This window comes from Monodelphis domestica, chromosome 5, assembly GCF_027887165.1.
Source record: "Monodelphis domestica isolate mMonDom1 chromosome 5, mMonDom1.pri, whole genome shotgun sequence".
In the NCBI taxonomy this organism is placed as follows: domain Eukaryota; kingdom Metazoa; phylum Chordata; class Mammalia; order Didelphimorphia; family Didelphidae; genus Monodelphis; species Monodelphis domestica.
In genome coordinates, this window is record NC_077231.1 from 90,103,652 (window position 1) to 90,126,382 (window position 22,731).

The 22,731-nt window shown below is 40.6% G+C and overlaps 1 protein-coding gene across 5 annotated transcripts in view; it reads right to left on the minus strand.

Moving 5' to 3' along the window:
- The window catches only part of IGF1 (insulin like growth factor 1), a 119,860-nt gene extending 115,144 nt beyond the window's left edge, over nt 1–4,716 (minus strand). The window contains exon 1 of one of the 5 annotated variants that reach the window (XM_007503328.3): nt 4,315–4,716. In XM_007503328.3, the coding sequence (XP_007503390.1) occupies nt 4,315–4,377 (63 nt within the window). In that variant the 5' untranslated portion in view covers nt 4,378–4,716. Of the gene's footprint in view, nt 1–2,271; nt 2,471–4,314 lie in introns of those variants that run through there. The other 4 variants (XM_007503332.3, XM_007503331.3, XM_007503333.3 and 1 more) reach the window with 4 other exon arrangements.
- Nucleotides 4,717–22,731: the final 18,015 nt, after the last annotated feature.

Sequence of the window (22,731 nt, forward strand, 5' to 3'; positions counted from 1 at the left end):
TAGACTTCTTTTGGATCTCTCATACAGGGAGATCCTTATATGGAAACTCTCTTTACAAAGAAGGGGCAACCTGCTGGGCAGTTTTGAGTCTTAAGATGTTGCCTGAGGCACAATAGAGTAACTTGCTCAAGGTCACACTGTCAGCATATATCAGGGGCAGCACTTGAATCCAAGGCTTCTTGACTCTTTAGCCAGCTCTCTACCCTCTACTCTCTACGCAATACTGCCTCAAATGGACTTCTACTTCTGAATTTTCAAGTCTGTTTCATCCAATCAAAATCGATGGACAAATCGATAGCAAATGTCGACCACATATGTGTAACTTGCCAAAGCACTTCAAAGACTTTTTTTGTTCGTTATTTTTTTTCTCCCCAACAACAGTTCTCCCTTCACTCCCTTCACTATCTCCATTTTGTAGCTAAATAGATAGAGGGACCCTCTTCCCTCAATGATGGGACTTGGCTGGTCACACAGAAGAGTAACCCAGTCAAGAGATGGATTCCTGAGGTTTGAGTCCCAAGTCTATCGCCCCCCCCCCAAATAAACAAACAAACAAATAAATAAATAAATGAAACCAATTTTTAAATGACCATTTGGTTTTTCATGGTGTCAACTCATGCCTCAATGCTTTGACTCTTTCTAAAAAGTCTTCAAATTTAAGAAGCATCCACCCCCTCTTGGTCTTATCAAACATCAGTGAAGTCAGATGGAAACTCTGCGGGGACAGTAGGTAAAATGAATTATGTCTCCTGGGCAGGTAGGACATGGAGCAGCAACTGGAAGCCATCATTCTAAAACAGGCTTCTCTGAACCTCATCACAATGGCATTCCCACCCAACCCTTTCTGCTTTGAAGACCTGGACACAATCATTTATTTCCTGACCGCTAACTTTGCACTCTGTGAACTCTCAACTTAATCGCTTTACATCAGTTTCAAAGTTTGCTAGGTCATTTTAATTAAGATCTCCATATTTGTGGCTAGACTTTTTATTCCTGCACTTGGCAAAGAACCCAAACCCTTGACTCTCATTAACACAGCATAAATATTTAGTAAATGCTTGTAAAACATACAGCAAAGCATTATAAATAACCAACATGAGATGGAAGGGGCGGTGAAGAGAAGGTTGAGTATTTCTTCCATTTTTTCAATGGCACCTCTGAATGGAAACCACCCACATATCCAAATCCACTGAGGCTATAAGAAACTAGCAAGCATCTAATTTCCATTTTTCTTACTTGGAAATGTTTTTCTTCTTCTTTCACAATTCCAATTGAAAACCCCAATGAATGCCCCCCAAACAGAACCTAATGTGACTTCAATACTTTCTTTAAAAAAGACCATGCGCCCTTGAATAATCTCAAAAGTTAAACCACTGTCTAGGTATGGTCATTTCTAGATTGTCTCATTTTTTTATCTTCTTCCCTCCTTAATTTCATGCAACTCTATTCTCTGAAGATCTTGAGCTGAGGTTAGGCACCTGTAATCAAATGACTTCTAATTCCTCACTTCTTAGGAAAAACAATATATTGGAAAAATTGTCTAGCCAACAGCTTCAGGGGACTCAACACTTCTTTCTATCTATGTATCTATCCACATACATAGATGTATATACATATATGTGGGCATAGTTATAAGTATATGTATATATATATATATATATATGTCAGAACTTTAGGTCTTTAATAGCTCATTCAAATATAAAATACTAAGGCCAGTTAGAAGCATAAATCTCCAGTAATGAACAACTTGAGCTTTTCAGTTTTCAGCTGGATTACATTGTAAGATAAACATCAGCACTTTAGTCCTAGGACAAGATAGATCCTCTAGTGGTTTTTCCTCTAATGAAGGCCAAGGGAACAGTCCAGTACACCCACGGAGAGAACCCGAAAATTTATCCACACAGTGTTCCAAAAAAGAAAACAATAAAGAGCTTGCCTGTGAGTGAAAAGTTTGAAAGAAGTCGACCCATATGTTCATCATTTGCTGTGGCTCCTTTATTTTACCAAAAGGGAGGAAGAACAAATAGAACGAAATAAGAAAGGAAAAGAGAAAGGAACGATAATCAGGAAAAAAAGAAAGGGAGAAGAAAGAAAAAGAAATCTCAACTCAAAACACCGTTCCCTCCAAAGTCCTTCAGGAACCCAATCTACAGAGAAAACTTCTTTGATCTGAATTTTAATTAAATGGCCCCTCAATTGATTCAAGATGTCTGGGCTCCAGTCAAGGGGGCCAAGGAAATTGTAGGGTAATATTCATAAGAAAATACTCACGGAGGTGTGACAATTGGGCTGCAGGTCTTTTACAGCAGGTCAGGGTGGGTATTATGTGGCTGATGTGAATTGAAAGCTGAGGACTTTAAGAAACATGTGCTGCTCTGTGGGTGGGGTTTATGAAAGCATCTAGTTACATTTGGACACCCAGGGCAGGTATACCAGGGGACTGGGTAAACGGCCTTTTGTCCATTCAAACACTGAGCTCACTACACAGCCGGAATCCCAGTGGGTCTTTTTCTCCCCCTCCTCCCCCAGTAAAGGGACTATTCCCATTGCATTCCGATTAGAGCAGCACAGGATTGGGGCAGGTCAGTCAAATGACCTGAGCATTGCCTGGCTTGCCTTTTGCACCCCTTCCTTCCTAACACTATGACTTAGAAACATTCGCAATCCTGTGGAGTGGGAGATGGGGGGGGCAGAGAACTAAGCCTGTGACCAGGACCCTGGTGGCCCCCTCAGTTGCGTTTTAGGGTTGGAGCCCAGTTAAGGTACAGGAGGGAAAAAAAAGTCACTCCCCATGGGTTTTTCCATCTCCGAAAAGTGCCTCTGCTCACAGGACAGAAGGACTTGGCAAGTTGGTTGCCAGAGGACAAAAGTTGTGCCAACATGTAGGTACGATGTAATGACGTGGACTGTGCCACATGCCTGTGTGTTGGACAGGAACCCAGACAAAGACAACTGGTCGCTTTCCATGCCCTTTCGAACACTACTATTCTCAGGGTCAAAATCCATGTGCCCCCTCCAGGGGATCTGGCGGGTGCCCCCTGGCATGTGGGTCCCAGAAATCCCCAAGTCCCCCAGTCGACTAATGAAGGCCCCCCCCGAAGACTGAAAGAGCAGTGAATGAAGGCTGCCCTGAAGCAGCAGCAGCAGCAGCAGCAGCAGCAGCAGCAGCAGCAGCAGCAGCAGCAGCAGCAGCAGCAGCAGCAGCAGCAGCAGCAGCAGCAGCAGCAGCAGCAGCAGCAGCAGCAGCAGCTACCATTTATGAATCGAGCTGCTGCGAGGCAATTACAGTCCTGGCTTTGGTGGTGGTAGTGTCCCTCGGCACAAAAGTGTTAGCAAATTGAAAAAACACCCGTCTCCAAGGCTCTGATTGTGTCAGGAATGGAAACTTGAACCGGGGCCAGGGGAGAGAAGCCCAGAGAGAGGTCAGTGCATCCACAGCTAGCCAGGTTTACCTCCTTGAGAGACCTGCCACCAGCAAACCCAAAGGAGAGAGCCGAGCTCCCTCCCTGCCCTGAAAGCCCACATCTAAACTTTTGCCTCCAAAAGCCCTCCCCAGAAGGGAGAAGTTGGACAGGCAGCTGCTGCTCGAGTAATTTCCGCTTTCCTTATACAGTATACATTTGCTCGGTCTATAGGAATATGCAAGGTCAGCAAGAGGCGCAAAGGTTGATTTCCCAAAGAGCCAACTCAATTTCCCTCTAACTTTGAGTTGGAGGTGAGTGCCTAGAGAGCCAGCACCAGGAGTCGATCCACCAAGATAACAGGCAAAAGTTATAGCGCCAGCCCCCGGATGCCAGTCCGGACACATGCCCATGGGTCACCGGCATCCCAGTCAAGACAAAGTTGCCGAGAGACCAGCCCCCAGGGTTCAAAGGAGCACATTTGCACCTGCAGAAAACAGCTGGGACTTTCTATTCTGCCTCCCCCCCCACTCGCGCCCCGGGGGTGGGGGTGGGCTCACGGTCTCTGACTATAGATAGGATGCAAAGGAATCTCCCCAAATGACATACATGAAAGCTTGCAAAAGTGGAAGTCAGCCCAAGTACCTGCAGCAGTTTTCCCCATCCCTGATTGCCTGCCGTGCAAATGCAACTTATTTCCCAGAGCTATTTTCTGGTGGCCCCCCTCAACAATATTGCACAGTCAGCAGTCTGCCAATTCCAGTCCCCCCTCCCACCCCCCAGCCCAGAAACAATGTAATTTACAAGTGAATACCACTCCCAGGCAGAAAGCATGCAGCCCACCAAAAAACGGCAAAAGAGAATAAAATGAAATCAAATGCCCACATGCTTGCAAAGAGTAAGAAAGATTTACCTTCAAGAAATCACAAAGGCAGCACTTAGAGAATTGTGTTGAAAGACTGTTGAATTTGTCCATTGCTCCTGAAGTGCAAAGTCTGAAAATGAATTGGTGAGCAGTAATAATGGGAGAAGAGAATCCAGAGAGATGGGGAATATGTCGGGAGCTATGTCACATTTCAATTTTGAGGACTTTATTCCATTGCGCAGGCTCTAGCGGCTCTGAATTTAGCAGTGACAGTGAGATTTAGCAAACAGAAGAGGGATTTAGAGAAAATCCTCACATTTATCTACAAAACACAGACACTGTAGACAGGAAACAGCTGGGGGAACATTTGCCTTCTCTCTCTCTCCCTCTTCTGGCAAAGTTATCAAGTAAGGACTTTTTTGGGCATGGTGACAAATAACATCATACCTTTGCATTTTAAAACTAGAGCACAGAAGCATTTCTCTCCCCCCTCCCGCTCCCCCCACCACCCCGAAAAGAATGTGTGTTAGTGGTAGGGTTAGCAGACATTAAAATCCTCGGGCTGCCATAGAAAACAAGGAGTTGTATGATCATTAACCCTTCCCTGGGCTGAGAGGCACATTTGCCCGTACACCTTAGAAGCTCCTCAAGAGCGGAAGGTGGCGGGGAGTGGGAAGAGGGGGTGAGGGTGGGGGGTGGGTGGGCGAGGGGAGGGTGGCTTTGTCTCCTAATGCAGGGAAACGATTCTCTCCCGGGCAGTCAGCCTTCCAGGTTTAACCATGAAATGACCAGAGAGGGGGAGAAGCTGGCTCCCCAGCAGCTGCTGCCCCCCGGTGAACCCTCACTTGTAACACACGGGAGCAAATACCTCGGTGAGCTCCTAGCAGCCACGTGAGGGGGAATGATCTCATTTCCTAGAACCTACATAAGGGGAATGCAGCGATGCAATCGGCCTACTTTAGGTCACTGTCTCATGCTCTTTGCCCGGTATCCTGGTGCTGGGCTGGACAGCCAGCCACAAAGAAAAATGAAAGAAAGAAAAAAAAAGAAAGAAAGAAAATTTCCCTTCTCTCCTTCCTTCCTCTAATTAGTAGACTGCCTGACAATTCCCAGAAAGGGCACCTGAGAGCTCATTATTTCCCCCTCCTTCTTCCCCCTTGCCTACCTTGACCCTCTTTAGGGATTTTTTTTGCCCCCTCCAATTTGTGTATATTCTGAAATAACACCAGCTGGCCAGTAATACCCTCTCCAGGGTTATGATGTCATGCAAATCCCTCCACTGTGCTAGTGGTTTGCGGGTGTGTTCCAAGCCAGCTGTTTTTCTATTTATAATATATACTTTGCATCTCTACTCTTGGCCATTGAGAATGGGGTTGTGATATTTTATAGACACGATTTGTCCTGCTCCTTAGAGACGGGGGAGATAAAAGGAGGGGGATTATAGAACAAGGTGGAAAAAACCAAAGGAAGAACTCCTATCCTTCCCTGGGAATAGATGGAGCAGGGTCTGATTGATATCCAGGGACCCTTGAGTTTGAAGTGATAGCAGCATACCCACTGAGGGGCTAGTTTGGCATTTGGGCTCTCTCCTGGAATGATGTTCCATTCCAGAGGTGGGCTTTATTTTTGGCTATAGGCCTTTAATCCAAGGGAAGCTCAGCAGGTTTTGAAAAATGGGTTGATTCATGCTTTCTGAGTGGTTATGGACCCCAGAGCAATTATCACCTTTTGAAATCTAAGACTTTTAAAGCTGTGGGTTATTCCTGCAGCAGCCCTAAACTGGACCTCTCCAAATTCAGTGATGGGTTCATGTCTAGTACAGTAAAAGAGCCTGCCTGGGAAGCCAGAGAATCAGTTCAAATCTCAATTCTGCCACTTGTTACCTCTGTGACATTGGAAGTGTCTCTTTACTGTCCTGGGCCTCAGTGTCTTGATCTGTAAAATGAGGATGTGTGGGTACACTCTTGAGATCTTGAAATCTATCATCCTGTGTGACACTATGATTCTGGATGAAAGAAGAGGAGAGTGAAAGCTCCCCCAGGCCAAGTTTTGGGAAAGCCTTAGCTCCTATTTAGAAGGGCAATCTTATCATAGCAGGGTTTCCTAATAGGAGGGACTGTGGTATGGTAGAAAGCATACTGGCCCTGGAGTCAGAGGACCTGGGTTCAAATCTCACTTTTGATCCTTCCTGACACACAAAGGCAAGTCACATAAGTATTTGGCCTTTAGTTTTCTCAGTTGTAAAACAAGAGGAAGAGAGGTGGTATAGTGAATGGAGTGCTGGGCTGGAAGTCCAAAAGACCAGAGTTCCAATGTAGCCTCAGACACATACAAGTTGTATGACCCTGGATAAGTCATTTAATCATATTTGCCTCCATATATTTCCTCATCTATAAAATGAGATGGAGATGGAAATGAAAAATAATTTCTAGTATCTTTTCCAGGAAAACCCCAAATGGGGTCCCAAAGAGTTGGACATGACTGAAATGACTGAAAATAACAACAACAACAAAAAATATGGTGGGGGGAATATATCTAGATAGACTTTAAGGTCCTTGTTTAACTATAGGTTTATGATCCTTTGAACTGTGATCAAGATGATGAGAAACTCCTGTCTTAGAATATTTTGGAGGGAAAACGGAGAAGCTGGGGTTTTCTCTGGGGCCATATAACTACCAAGTTTCTGAGTTGGAACTTGAGTCCAGATCTTCTCAACTCCAAGACCAGCCCTCATTTTGTCATACTACAGTGCCTCAGAAGTATGTCTGCTCTATCTAAAAATTATGATGGGAAGGACAATAATTTTTCATATCACAATAATATTTGCCTCCAGGATTTCTTCTAATTCTGATAAATTTGTTATCATTTTTCAGTTGTTTTTCAGTCATTTTTGACTCTTCCTGATCCAATTTGGGGTTTTCTTGTCAGAGATACTCGAGTGGTTTGCCACTTCTTTTTCCAGGTCATTTTACAGATGAAGAAACTGAGACAAACAAGGTGAAGTGACTGAAGCCAGATTTGAACTTGGGTGCTTCCTGGCACTCTTCTCTACTGTGTCATTTAGCTTTAAATACTTTAAATACTAGGAGCACATAGAGAGTATCTCTTTATATCCCCAATACATCCTCCTGTCTCTTGCCACTGAAACTTCATTGAATTTTTTTCAGAAATGGATCATTTTTTTCCTGGATCCTTTCTCCCCACCTTTTGGCTAAATATTTAGCTACAAAGTAAAAGAGCTTGATGTGGTAATGTTTCTTGCTGACCATTTTAATATACTAATTTAGCTAGTTCTCAAATGAAAAGCAAAGAGAGCCTCATTGGGAATCCCAGAACCTGGATTCAAATCTCTGCTCTACCATGTGCACGGTTAGGTGAGCTGCTTAACCAGTCTTAGTCTCAGTTTCCCCAAACTAACAGGTTGGATCAGGTGATTTCTGAGCTCCCTTCTGGTTCTAAAAGTGTGATCTTGTGTTCCATGTCTTGGTCAGGGGCAAACTGGAATCTTCATCCCCAGTCCCTTACTTAGCTGCCTTACAGGCAAGGTACACAGCCTACACTCTGTTCCTTATTGTGATTTCCACATATTTTAATCTTTCCAAGATGTTTGAAAGAGCTCCCCAGCTTATTTGAAGGCCTGTAACCAAGTCTGCTGTGATCTTTCAGAATTCACAGTGCGCATATCACCTTTCCCCACCGATTTAATAAGAAATGTTACTTGGGAAGATAGAAGGCCCCACCACTTGATCAAAGTCCTGGCCTCCTTGGGTCCTGACACATCAACTCAAGAAGGTTCTCCATTCCATAGACTCAATTACCTCAAAGAGTAATTGGCTTTTAATTTATGCCCCCGAATCAAATAAAACTGAAATTACAGCAAGCCCTAATTGTCATCAGCTTTGCTGGTAGAAACATTGACATGCTGGAGATCAGTTTCCAATAGGGAAAGCAATTTCCTGTAGTAATTATTGTATACTTCAATTTGGAGAATGGTCCACATTTCGGTGTAGGGTGATATGGATATGTTGTGGCATAATAACTACTAGAACAGAAAGGTCCATTTTTTTTCCTGGAGAATTCCAAGAACAAAAATGAAAAACCATAGGCAATCAATGTGTGATATGATTACTTGTCAATATTTGGATATTTACATGATATGTCCCCATGGGGGGAAAAATATTCACATGCAACACCAACAACATAAAAGACTACTTCTAGAAACCAGAGATTCCATAGTGAGAGTAATTCTTAATTCAAAATGCTAAGCCCCATTTAATCAGAACCCAGGGCTCATTCTCAAATAAAACCCTTGCTTTCTGTCTTAATAACAAGTCTAAGACAGAAGGGCAAGGGCTAGGCAAATGGAGTTAAGTGATTTGCCCAGTATCACAAAGCTAGGAAGTATCTGAGGTCATATTTGAACCCAGATCCTCCTGATTCCAGGCCTGACTCTCCATCTACTGAGCCACCTAGCTACCCCTCAAATGATGCTAAGGATTAGTATCTGGCAAAGTCCCACAGTGAGATTAGAGAATTGTGCACCACCGAAATAGCTAGCTGCAAGGATGCGCTCCTGATGAGATCATCGACTCCTGTTTTCACCTTTTGAATTTGTAATGCTGGTGGGATATAAATAACTCTTCCCCAAAGACTTTTTTCTTGCCTGGCGTATTGGCATAAGGCTGCAACCTCAGAAGGTTTCTGACACCATTCTAAAAAGAAGAGGCTTGTTTTTTCCTTAAAATGCAGGCTGATTTAGGTCAATGCAAAGAGGAAGAAGAGGCCAGTATGGTAATCTTCTTGTATATAGGACTTTGGGGAACTTTCTTTAATTTTCTCTCTTCATTTCTTTACCCGTGTAACGAGGAAGTTGGACTCAATGACCTTTATACTTTCCTCAAGTTCTAAACCTACAATTGTAGATTTTCTCAGCATGAGTAGTTTTGTGCAAGTCATTTAACCTTTTGGGGTCCCAGTTCACTCATCTGTTTTGGGCTGCATGACCTTAACAGCCTCTGTGATATTTATAGAATCAAGACCTTTAAAAGAAATATAGTATTTAAAATAAATATATATTTCTACATCATACATAATATATATAATAAAAATAATTAATAAAAAAACCAAAATCTTAATTTTGTAGATGAAGAAACCAAGACACCAAACAGGAAGGTGAAGTCACTGGAAGTGAGTAGCAGTCAAAGCAGCATAGGGTAAGGGAGGAAAAACCCATTAAATTTTGTGTATATGCATTTCAACTGGGTTCAAATCCTGACACTGCTACTTTTGCATACAATTGCATACAATTTTGGCCACATCTGTGCCTCAGTTTCCTAATGTGTAAAATGAAGTTAGACTAGATACTCTCTTACATTCCTTCCAATTCTTATTCTATGGTGTATTCAAATCAAAATCTCTTTGTTCTTTTCACTCTGCCCACTTCAACCTTGACTATCAGATATGCCAAATACTAGGCTGGATATCAAATGAGATCCATTGATGGATAAGGGGTGATCTCTGCCCTCAGAGAGCCTACAGTCTATCAGAGAAGGAGGATAAGCCAGATCTGAAAATAACTAAGTCAGTATGGCAGCCGCCAAAATTTAATCCCAATAAAGAAATATAAGTGGAGTTCAACACAGGGGCAGATTACATTCAGTTGCCAGGATTAGAAAGGTCCCAGAATCCTAGAATCTTAGAGTTAAAAGTGACTTTTGGGACCATCAAGTTCAACCCATTCTTGAAGAACAACAAACTTAAAAAAATAATCAGTTAGACTTTGCTGGAAGTACTCTAAACATTGTCACTTAAGGCAGCCTAGTCTGCTTTCAGATAACCTTAATTGTTAGTAAGTTTGTTTTCCCCTTTACATAGAGCCTAATTCTCTTTTCTATACCTTCCACTCTAGGGCGGATAGGTGGCTCAGTGGAGAGAATGCTTGACCTGAAGTAAGAAAGATCAATGTTCCTGAGTTCAAATCTGATCTCAGGCATTTATTAGTCCTTTGACCTTGGGTGAGGCATTTCACCTTGCTTGCCTCGGTTCTTCTTCTGTAAAATGATCTGGAGGACATGGCAAACCACTCTGCAATCCTGGGCAAGTCACTTAACTCATCTGTAAAATAAGCTGGAGAAGAAAATGACAAACTCTAGTACCTTTGCTAAGAAAACTCCAAATGAGGTAACAAAGTCAGACACAATTCAACAACAACATACTCGCTACACTTTGCTCCTATGTACTGGGACCAAGGAGAACAAGATTAACCCTTCATCCCCTTAGAAAACTTGGTTAAAGTTGTCATTTGCACTCCAACCCTTTTCTCTGTCTCTGTCTCTCTCTGTCTCTGTCTGTCTCTTTCTGTCTGTCTGTCTGTTTCTCTCTCTGTCTCTGTCTGTCTTTCTGTCTGTCTGTCTGTTCTCTCTCTCTCTCTCTCTCTCTCTCTCTCTCTCTCTCTCTCTCTCTCTCTCTCTCTCTCTCTCTCTCTCTCTCTCTCTCTCTCTCTCCCCAGATTAAACATCTCTAACCTTATATGGCACAATTCAATGCCTTTCATTACCCTGGCTGGCTTCTTATGGATACTTTTCATCTTGTCTAGTCTTCATGGACTCTTTGTAGAAGAGGTAACATTTCAGAAGCACTTCAAATGGTGATGGGGGAGATGGGGAGAGACCATTGCAAGTGTAGGGAAGTCATAAGGGATGCAAGATGCAATTGAATGGGATGCATGAATGGAAAGACTATATTCCAAAAACAGAATAGATCTTGAACTGGAAAGGACCACCAAGGACCCTTGACTCCAACTTTATAAATGAGGGGCGTGAGGTACAGAGAAGTTAAGTGACTTGCAGTGTAAATATTTAAGATGGGATTTGAACTTAGGTCTTAGCCTAGCTTTATTTATCGTATCACCCACTTTCCAGGTTGGCTGGTATATAGGACACACAAAGGGACACTATATGTTAAAACTAGAAAAGCAGACTGGCATCAATTTATAGAGGTCTTTGAATGCTTTCTAGTCTGAGGAGTTTGAACTTTCTTCCTTTGGACACAGGGAGCTATAGTAAGTGTTTGAACAGGGGAGTAACATAACCAGAACTCACATTACAAAGCTGACTGGCAACACTGAGTAGAATATGTTAGGATGGAGAAGTACTGAAGGATAATGAAAAAACTGATTAAGAGGTTGGGGTGAAATGATTGTTGAGTGAAGGCAAAACATTATTCCCCACCCCCTCCAGCTAGAGAAAATGAGAATAGAAGTGACAAGCCCCTTCCCTTAGAGCAATCAAAGTTTTTCTTCCATTACTCTGTTTGGACATTGATGGTTTCTGAAATGCCAAAAGGAAAAAAAAAAGCTACTTTCTGAAAGCATGTAGGGATGAAAGCCTTCCTGAGTTTGTAACCCAGTGTGCTGTGCTGAGAGCAGATGGAATGTTGATGGAAGAGGGCAGGAGAAGCCATGGGGAAGGAAGGGGCTGGTTGGGCAAAGGAAGGAAGCCAATGGCGGGAATCTAATGGTTCCTCTCCACTGGCCCAATTTAAATGGACATGATGGAATGAAGGCACCTCCTCTGAAATTCACAGCTGTTCCTATTTATGGGCTCCTTCTACATGAATGGAAAAATGTGGGTGCCCTCTAGTGTGTGGCTCAAAAAATACCTCTCCATTTCCCCTAACTTTCCAAGTGTTATAGCTTCTGATAGTGTGTCATTAAAATAAAACAAAACAGAATAGAACAGATTCAGAGTTTGACTTAATTATGATCATTATTTGCTATTGCAAAAAATAGTGATAACAATACTACTTTACATTGATAAATTGCTCTGTGGATAGATTTCAAAGGATTTGTCTGTTAACTTAGATGGGGGAAAATACATATTTATTTCTATGCTATTGGTTTCTTTTGTATTTTATTTCATGATTTTAAAACATTATTCTGAGAGGAAGTCCATAGGCATCATCAGACTGACTGCCAGACAAGTCTTTAGCATAAAAAATGTTAAGAGCCCTGCTTTAAAATCATAGGACTGTAAATTTAGAAGTGGAAGGGACATAACATAGAGGCTATTCAGTTTAAGCCTCTTATTTTACAGATGAGGAAAAAGCAACAAAGAAGGTTAAATGACTTGTCCAGGATCATATAGCTAGTAAGGAGGTAAAGTGGAATTAGAACTGAGCCTTCAGGCTCCAAATCCAGTGACCCATCTCTCCTATTCTATTTCATTTCTTTCCATTATTCCTAGTTTGCAGATGAGGAGATTGAGGCCCAGAGAGACCAATTAATCTGCCCATTGTCAACTTAGCCAATAAACAACAAAGCTAGAACTCCAATTCATGGACTTAAAATTCTGCGGCTCCTGTATGAATGTGGAATATTCCTATCTTCATATTTAACTTTGGAGATAAATGTACAAATAGAAATAGACCTTGCATATTTGCTTAGGATTCATCTCTGATACAGATGAAGCCATTATTTTTAGGAGTTCATGATTCAAATCTATGTTACGTTTTGCCTCCTTTTATTATCCTATTTTTCCCGGAAGGAGTAGGAATAGTTATCATGGCTTAGATCTCTGACTAGAAGTGATCTCTGGGACTACATAGTTCATCTCCCCCCCTCCCCCCAACCAGTTTTACAGAGTAGAAAACAGAGGAGACCTAGGAAATGAATTATTTGCCCAAGGTCATACAAATGATAAGATTCAGAGATGAGATCTAAACCTAGGACCTTTGACTCCCAAGTCGTGCTATTGCTTTTCTCCATTTGATTTATGCTTTTATTTCCACAAAGCTCTTTTGTTTATCATTTTGTTTGAACTGAGATAGAAAATACCTTAGTATTTCAATCCTCATTTTGTAAATGAGGAAACAGAGTCTCGGGAGATTATTTGCTTTGTCTCTGGATTCCATTCTACTATGCCAAAAGAATGAAAAGGAATATGCTTATTAACTAAAAAATATTTTTCAATGGGAAAAGTTCATGGAATCTTGGAGATAGTAAGGAACTTAGAGATCCCTAAACCTAATTTGGAAATAAAATATTTGCTCACTTAATTAGAAGCTTAAAAACTAGATCTCCTACTTTGGATCTATAGCCCTTTCCATTATAACATGGTATCATTCTAAGGGCAAAGAAAAATGTAGGACTGAGACACTGTATGTAAGAAATGCCACTGTGTAGATATATTCTTTTAAATCATAGAAAATCCCCCTATAATTTTTTCTCTAATGTCTCATGGTGTTGTGAAGGTTTCCCTGGGGTCTCAAAGGTGCTAGGGGAACTCAAGCCTTGGAAGATTTGTTTGAGCTAAAAATTAGGCTTTGACAATAGGTTTGGTAATGGATGGACAAGTCTAATGTCCAAGGACATACTGAACTAGGTTTAGAGAAACTCAGCACTAGTTTGACTATGGTGGGTGGCTGGGTACCTGAGAAATGAAGCATTCAACCATAGCAGTTCTCAAAGTTCATGTCAATCCTATAGGAATAGCAACCTGTATCAAAGAGAGAAGTTTCTCACACTAAAAAAATGACAGTAAGCATTTTTTTGAAATCTACTGTATAAAAAGTATTTCTTGGGGGATGAGGATACAAAGATAAAAATGAAATCATCCCTGCCCTTAGGAAGTTTACACTGTACTGAGGAAAATAACATGGGGCTATGAGGTCTTTGGAAGATGGTACATTTTTTTTTTTGCCTTTCTTTCTAGTTCCTAGAACATACCAGGGTCCTTAATAATGCCTGTTGACTGACTGACCATGTACAGATCCCATAGGATCAGAAATCTGGAGTTTCAAGGGACCCCAGAAATCATCTAATCCAACCACCAGGCAGTTGTATGGCTTTAGTGGTTCAAGTGATGATCCCTTCATTAGCAAGTTATGAGTGTGAATCCTGTCTCAGACTCTTATTGTGACTCTGGGCAAGTTATTTGAATCTTTCTGTTTTCTCATCTGTAAAATGAGGGAATTGAACTAGAAAGTCTCCAAGGTCCCTTTCAGCACTAACTTTAGTTTATGATTCCATGATATCATTTTACAGATGAGGAAACTAAGGCCCAGGGATGATAATTGACTTGCCCCAAGGAAAACAAGTAGCATCATGGGTGGGATTTGAACTCACCTTCTGTGACTCCAGGACTAGTGTTCTTTTTATTGAATATATACAGGGGCACATGGGATGTTCTGGGGGAACTACCAGTTCTGGTGGGAGGGCTTCCTTTTCGGGGCTGTTTGTCCACCTGTCACTCAACCCTCACTTGTGGCCCCAAGAAACTGTAGCACATATAGGGGTCATACCCTGGTAAAATCATCTCAGCAGACTGGCTAAACCACTAATTTATCAGATTCAACATTACAATATTTTCAACCCCACAACATTCTCTCCATGGTAGATGGGGTTAGAGCTATTTATTCCTTCCCTTGTGAGAAAATAGTAGGAAAATCACTGTTATTAATCAGTGGCAACAGAACACAGTGGAGGCATATCAGAGGAGTTGTAACTGGCGTCAGGAATTAAAGGGATCTTAGATTTTTTAGAGCTGAATGTAATAGAGATGTAAACTGAGGAAACTATTTCTTGTTGCTGTAAATGACTGTATTCTGGCTTAACTAGGAGATGCTAGGGGAACCTCAGGCTGCTTAGCTATAATGGAGATAGAAATCAGTCCAGATGGGAGATACAGAATGATGCTGCTACAACAGGGGAATGCTCTGGGTTGGCCTATAATCTCTATTTGTTGGCTGATGGATCAATATATATTTCCTACCCTCTTCTCCCTCACTTCCTCCCTCTTTCATCCTCTCCTTCCTGTCTCCCTCCACCTCCCAGTTCTTGAAGCCTTATCTTCTTACCTCCCCCCAGACTAGATGATGAAGATGCTCTTGTTTTCTTTCTCAGCTAAAGGGTTTATTGGGAAAACAGGACAAGGAAACAGAGGTGAGAGGGATGAGGGTTTCCCTAATCTATAAGCATAATTTGAGGGGTTGGAAAATCAGTTCAATCACAACTGTGACAGAGAGGACAGTTAGAGAGATGGAGGACAACTGTTTAAAAATCTTCTTTCTTCTTCACAAAGCCACCAAGGTCTCTCAGCCTAACCCCAGAAGCCCCCCTCATGGGTCCTTCAGTCTGGGACAGAAGCTACTGATATCAGTTCTCAGCTTCTGCCCTCTTTAGTCAGGCTTGCCCCCTTTGGTCAGAAAATCCCCAGAGAACCAAAGACTCCTGGTCAGTCAACCCCAGAGAGAGCCAAAGTCCAAGTCCAAATTTCTTCTCCTGTCTCTGTGGCCAGACCCCCAACTGCCTCTCTCCTCCTGGGAACATTCCATTTAGAACCTTCTCCTTGATTTTGACAGCTCAGGTCCCCAGCTTGGTTTTCCAGCCTGAAGTTCTCTCTTTCTGGCTTGCTTCTTCCATGCTTGGCTTGTAAATTCTCTCTCTCTCTCCATGCCTCTATGACAATCCCCCCTTTTATTCTGTAAAAACTGCAACTTGCATTTTTTCAATGATACTTACCTTATAAATATATATAAATATCTATCTATTCTCAGCTGTGCTCCATTATAAATATACCTGTATCCCACCCCAAAATAACAAAATCCTAACATATCACAGCTATTCTATCCATCTAGATGCTAAGCTAAGAATGGGTTATAAGAAAATGGTTTAGGTAAAGGATTCACATGAACAGAGTTTTAACAAAATAAATCAAGTAACAATTTCCACATCATCTCAGCAATTCCAAATCAATCTCAACATTAAAAACATGCAAATATCCTATTTCCTAAGGTCTATAAATTCAGTAAGAAAAATTTCTATCACTAACAAATGCTAACCTACACTCATAATGCATCAAACTTCTATACTTCAGAACTTCTCTGTCTCTACTTTCTTAAGCCTTAAACAAATTCACTAGGCTATGACTATTGTTAGTAGTTAGAATATTAATAATTTACTCTAAAAAAGTTAGCTTGTTAGTCCATTAGTATTTACATGTGTACCTAGAGTCTATACAAATTTACATATGGAAATCCATATAGATTTCTGTGCACACTAATGCAGAAAAGAATATCCTATTGTGTTTGAATTTTCCACGGAAATTTTCATGAGTGCGTCTTTTGTTGTCATGCAACTATGCGGGTTGTATACTTACCCAATCCATGGAATCTCTTACTACAGTGTAATTCTATGTAGGATGTGCATGCATATAGGTGATGTTTACATGCATGGCAATGACACACTCTCACATATCCTCACAATGCAAAGTTCCAAAGTCCTTCCATGTCTATTCATGTTGCTTGTAGAAACTCATTGTTCCTCTCTGGTCCTTCATCTGGTCTGCATGCCAGTCACCATCATCCAGTCTTGATAGAAGACTTGTTCTTCCAATCAAGATCCACTGGAACAATCAGCAACCCAGAACACAGGAACAATGAATGTATGTGAGATTTTCATGTGTGTGTGTAAGTTAAGAGTGAAAAATTAGTTTTGCATGGAAGTAAGATGGAATTTTCCTGAGTGTTAATCAGAATTTATTGATCTTTCTTCATGTCTGCAATAAGATTACATGTGTTTCCTTCTTGCATGGGTGTAAGGTTTGCATTTGTACCTCTTTGTGCTTGCAGGTAAGCTTACCATGTATTTTTCTTCATGCATGGGGGTAAGCTTTGCATAGGTTCTCAATTTTAGAGAATGCTTTCAAGTTTGCTCATTCTTGCTGTTTCTTTTCACTAGGTGATTTATCATATGGTTACTTTAGTTCTTTATCTTGGAGATAGAATTTAGAGAATTGTGTATTCATGTATGACAACATTGTTTCCTTCTGTTTGGTTATTGTGTCACAGGCAGAGACTACATTATATCTTATATTGGGGCTTTTTCCCTGTGGCTGCTATTCTTTCAAAGGCAAGTTTTTCCTTTTTGTCTGTAACTGGCTGCATTTCTTTAGGAACTGTACGATTTTACTTCAGGCCTGCTATCCTTTTATCATATCAACATATGCAGTGCTCTCTTTTCAGTGGTTTGGTGGCAAGTATTCTTATGTGCTTTCAGTAGGCTCTCATTCACAAGGATTTGTTTTGATTTCTTCCTGGGCTATTCATGTTGCAGTTCATGACTAGGACTTCCCCCCACCCACCCCCAAGTCATCTGCATGTATATGTGGCTTAATTGATGATATGATCACATTGTGGTGTCTAATGAGGTTATTGAAACTCTGACATAACAACTTCATGGCATACCCTCTCTCTCTTCCTTCCCCTGGTTGAAACTGTTTTAGGATAAAGGTGGAGAGATATGGATAACCTTTTTCATTCAGGGTTCATCTAGAACTTGCGGTCAACATCACTGATAACAACAGACTCAACCAAAGTGAATCCATGCTTCTCTAGCATTCTAGATGTTTGTGCCTGTCCGAGTTATGAAGTTGGAATTTTGCTACAAGGTTAGAAGTGTTCTTGTTGTTGAATTACTTGTTCTTCTTTTGCTGGAATAACTTATCATCTGTGCTACCCCAAGACTAGTCTTCATTCACATGAGGTTTTGCATAGTATGTTACCCTTTGGAACTCCAACACATCTTGGTTTCACTGTTACAGCATGAACAGTACTTGTCACGTGTTTGAAGTTAGAGACTAGAAATGAAATTGTGTATCTTTCTCTCTTCCTCCAGTTCTGAATATGTTTCTTGATATTCTCCTTCCCATTCAAAATCTGTATCTGAACAAGACATGTAATTCAACTTATGTATAAAATCATCTTCAGTATCAACCCCTAACCTTGCATACATTTCTTCTGATGGTATGCTCTTGAGCTTGGTGACCTCTTTCAAAGGATAGATTGTCTCAGGCTCACTAGCTTTGTTTTCAGTTTCATTGTCATTGCGACCTTCATTTTCTTGAGGTGCCCATTGTCCTTGCCCATAACTAGATCCTCAGTTTGCCCATTGTCCTTGCCCATAACTAGATCTGGCCCCTTTTCCTTAATCTTTTCCTCAACTACAATCTTAATCATTCTTTCCAGGTTGTTGTCAATATCCATAATCTTCTCAACTTCAAGGGCAACCATGAATCTAAATACCTTCTTCAGGTGATTTAGTGTCTGCAACACAGCCATAAAGATTACATACACTTGTGCCAGGATGTGCCAGAGTACCAGTTCATTTTGAAATGGTAACAGCAAAACAGACATTGTAACATTACCAATGTAATCCAGTATTTCCACTACCATTTGTGTAATTTTGCTCTATAGTATGTGGTATACCCAAAGCAGGTAATGGGGGCCATGACCAGTATTCCAAAAACCACTTGTTTGAACATCTTTACTTTCTTTCTTTCCTGCCTTAAAAGGATGGAGTTTAAGTCAGACTAGAGTGCCAAATGTAATAGAGATGTAAACTGAATGGAAACTACTTCTTATCGCTGTAAATCTCTGGCTTAATTAGGAGATGCTAGGGGAAACTCAGGCTGGTTAGCTATAATGGAGTTAGAAATCAGTCCAGATGAGAGATACAGAGAGATGCTGCTACAACAGGGGAATGCTCTGGGGTTGGCCTATAATCTCTATTTGTTGGCTGATGGATCAATATATCATGCCTACCCTCTTCTCCCTCACTTCTTCCCTCTTTCATCCTCTCCTTCCTGTCTCCCTCCACCTCCCAGTTCTTGAAGCCTTTGGCTTCTTCCTTCCCCCCTTAGTGGACGATGAAGATACACTTGTTTTCTTTCTCAGCTAAGGGGTTTATTGGGAAAACAGGACAAGGAAACAGAGGTGAGAGAGATGAGGGTTTCCCTAATCTATAAGGATAATTTGAGGGGTTGGAAAATCCATTCATTCACAACTGTGACAGAGAGGACAGTTAGAAAGATGGAGGACAACTGTTTAAAAATCTTCTTTCTTCTTCACAAAGTCACCAAGGTCTCTCAGCCTAAACCCAGAAGCCCCCCTCAAGGGTCCTTCAGTCTGGGACAGAAGCTACTGATATCAGTTCTCAGCTTCTGCCCTCTTCAGTCAGGCTTGCCTCCTTTGGTCAGAAAATCCCCAGAGAGCCAAAGACTCCTGGTCAGTCAACCCCAGAGAGAGCCAAAGTCCAAGTCCAAATTTCTTCTCCTCTCTATGGCCAGACCCCCAACTGCCTCTCTCCTCCTGGGAACATTCCATTTGGAACCTTCCTTTGATTTTTTCAGCTCAGCTCCCCAGCTTGGTTTTCCAGCCTGAAGTTCTCTCTTTCTGGCTTGCTTCTTCCATGCTTTGCTTGTAAGTTCTCTCTCTCTCTCTCTCTCTCTCTCTCTCTCTCTCTCTCTCTCTCTCTCTCTCTCTCTCTCTCTCTCTCTCTCTCTCTCTCTCTCTGTCTCTCTCCATGCCTCTATGACAATCCCCCCTTTTATTCTGTAAAAAATGGAACTTGCATTTTTTCAATGATACTTACCTTATAAATATATATAAATATCTATCTATTCTCAGCTGTGCTCTGTTTTAAAAATGCCCTTATCCCCCCCAAAATTACAAAATACTAACATATTTCAGATATTCTATCTATCTAGATGCTAAGCTAAGAATGGGTTATAGGATACTCTTTTAGGTAAAGGATTCACATAAACAGAGTTTTACAAAATAAATCAAGTAACAATTGCCACATCATCTCAACAATTCAATTAACATTAATAATATGCAAATATCCTATTTCCTAAGGTCTATAAATTCAGTAGGGAAATTTCCTATCACTAACAAATGCTAACCGACAATCATAATGAGTCTAATTTCTATACTTCAGAACTTCTCTGTCTCTACTTTCTTAAGCCTTAAACAAATTCACTAGGCTATGACTATTGTTAGTAGTTAGAATATTAATAATTTACTCTAAAAAAGTTAGCTTGTTAGTCCATTAGTATTTACATGTGTAACTAAAGTCTATACAAATTTGCACAAGTATATCCATCTAGATTTCTGTGCATACTAATGCAGAAAAGAATATCCTTATCTGTGTGGATTTTCCACAGAAATATTCATGAGTGAGTCTTTTGTTGCCATGCAACTATGCAGCGTGTATTCTTACCCAATCCATGGAATATCTTACTACAGTTTATGCTATGTAGGATGTGCATGCATATAGGTGATGTTTACATGCATGACAATGACACACTCTCACATATCCTCATGATACAAAGTTCCAAAATTCCAAAGTTCCAAAGTCCTTCCACGTCCATTCATGTTGCTTGTAGAAACTCATTGTTCCTCTCTGGTCCTTCATCTGGTCTGCATGCCAGTCACCATCATCCAGTCTTGATAGAAGACTTGTTCTTCCAATCAAGATCCACTGGAACAATCAGCAACCCAGAACACAGGAACAATGAATGTAAGTGAGATTTTCACATGTGTGTGTAAGTAAGAGTGAAAAATTAGTTTTGCATGGAAGTAAGATGGAATTTTCCTGAGTGTTAATCAGAATTTATTGATCTTTCTTCATGTCTGCAATAAGATTACATGTGTTTTCTTCTTGCATGGGTGTAAGGTTTGCATTTGTACCTCTTTGTGCTTGCAGGTAAAGTTACCATGGAGGTAAAGTTTGCATTGGTTCCCAAGATTTCTTTGAGAATAATGATTTCAAGTTTGCTCATTCTTGCTGTTTCTTTTCACTAGGTGATTTATCATATGGTTACTTTAGTTCTTTATCTTGGAGATAGAATTTAGAGAATTGTGTATTTATGTATGACAACATTGTTTTCTTATGTTTTGTTATTGTATCAAAGGCGGAGGCTTTATTATATATTATTTATTGAGGCTTTTTTTCCTATTGCTCTACTCTTTCAAAGGCAATTTTTCCTTTTTTTTTTTGTTGTAACTGGCTCCATTTCTTTTTCTTTTATTTATTCATTTCTTTATTTATTTGATTATTTTTCCCCCTTTAAACATTATTTTATTTGGTCATTTTCCAACATTATTCACTGGAAAAAAAAGATCATTTCCTTTTACTCCCCCCCCACCTCATAGCCAATGTGGGATTCAACTGGGTATCACATGTGTCCTTGATCCAGACCCAATTCCACGTTGTTGGTATTTGCATTAGGGCGTTTATTTACAGTGTCTCCTCAATCATATCCCCTCAACCCCTACAGTCAAGCAGTGGCCTTTCCTCTGTGTTTTTACTCCCACAGTTTGGCCTATGCTTCCGGATAGTGTTTTTTTCTCATAGATCCCTGCAGATTGTTCAGGGATATTGCATTGACACTAATGGAGAAGTCCATTAAGTTTGATTGTACCACAGTGTATCAGTCTCTGTGTACAATGTTTTCCTGGTTCTGCTCCTCTCGCTTTGCATCATTTTCTGGAGGTTGTTCCAGTCTCCATGGAACTCCTACACTTTATTATTCCTTTTAGCACAATAGTATTCCATCATCAACATATACCACAATTTGTTCAGCCATTCCCCAATTGATGGGCATTCCCTTGTTTTCCAGTTTTTGGCCACCACAGAGAGTGCAGCTATGAATATTCTTGTTCAAGTCTTTTTCCTTATTATCTCTTTGGGGTACAAACCCAGCAGTGCTATGGCTGGTTCAAAGGACAGTCTTTTATTGCCCTTTGGGCAGAGTTCCAAATTGTCCTCCAGAATGATTGGATCAATTCACAACTCAATGAATTAATGTCCTTACTTTGCCATATCCCCTCCAGCATTCATTACTTTTGTTTGCTGTTATGTTAGCCAATCTGCTAGGTGTGAGGTGATACCTCAGAGTTGTTTTAATTTGCATCTCTCTGATTATAAGAGATTTAGAACACTGTCTCATGTGGTCATAAATAGTTTTGAATTCTTTAACTGAAAATTGCCTATTCATGTCCCTTGCCCATTTTTCAATTGGAGAATGGCTTGATTTTTTGTACAACTGGTTTAGCTCTTTATAAATTTGAGTAATTAGACCTTTGTTAGAGCTTTTTGTAATGAAAATTGTTTCCCAATTTGTTGCTTCCCTTCTAATTTTGGATGCATTAGTTTTGTTTGTACAAAAACTTTTTAATTTAATATAATCAAAATTATTGATTTTACATTTTGTGATTTTTTCTAGCTATTGCTTGGTTTTAAAGTCTTTCCTTTCCCAAAGATCTGACAACTATACTATTCTGTGTTCACCTAATTTGCTTATAGTTTCCTTTGTTATATTCAGGTCATTCATCCATTCTGAATTTATCTTGGTGTAGGGTGTGAGATGTTGAATCACACCTAATCTGTCGCATACTGTCTTCCAATTTTCCCAGCAGTTTTTATCAAAAAGTGGGTTTTGGTCCCCAAAACTTGGATCTTTGGGTTTATCATAGATTGTCCTGCTGAGGTCATTTACCCCAAGTCTATTCCTCTGATCCTCCTTTCTGTCTCTTAGCCAGTACCAAATTGTTTTGATAACCACTGCTCTATAGTATAGTTTGAGATGTGGTACTACAAGTCCTCCTTCCTTTGCATTTTTTTTTTCA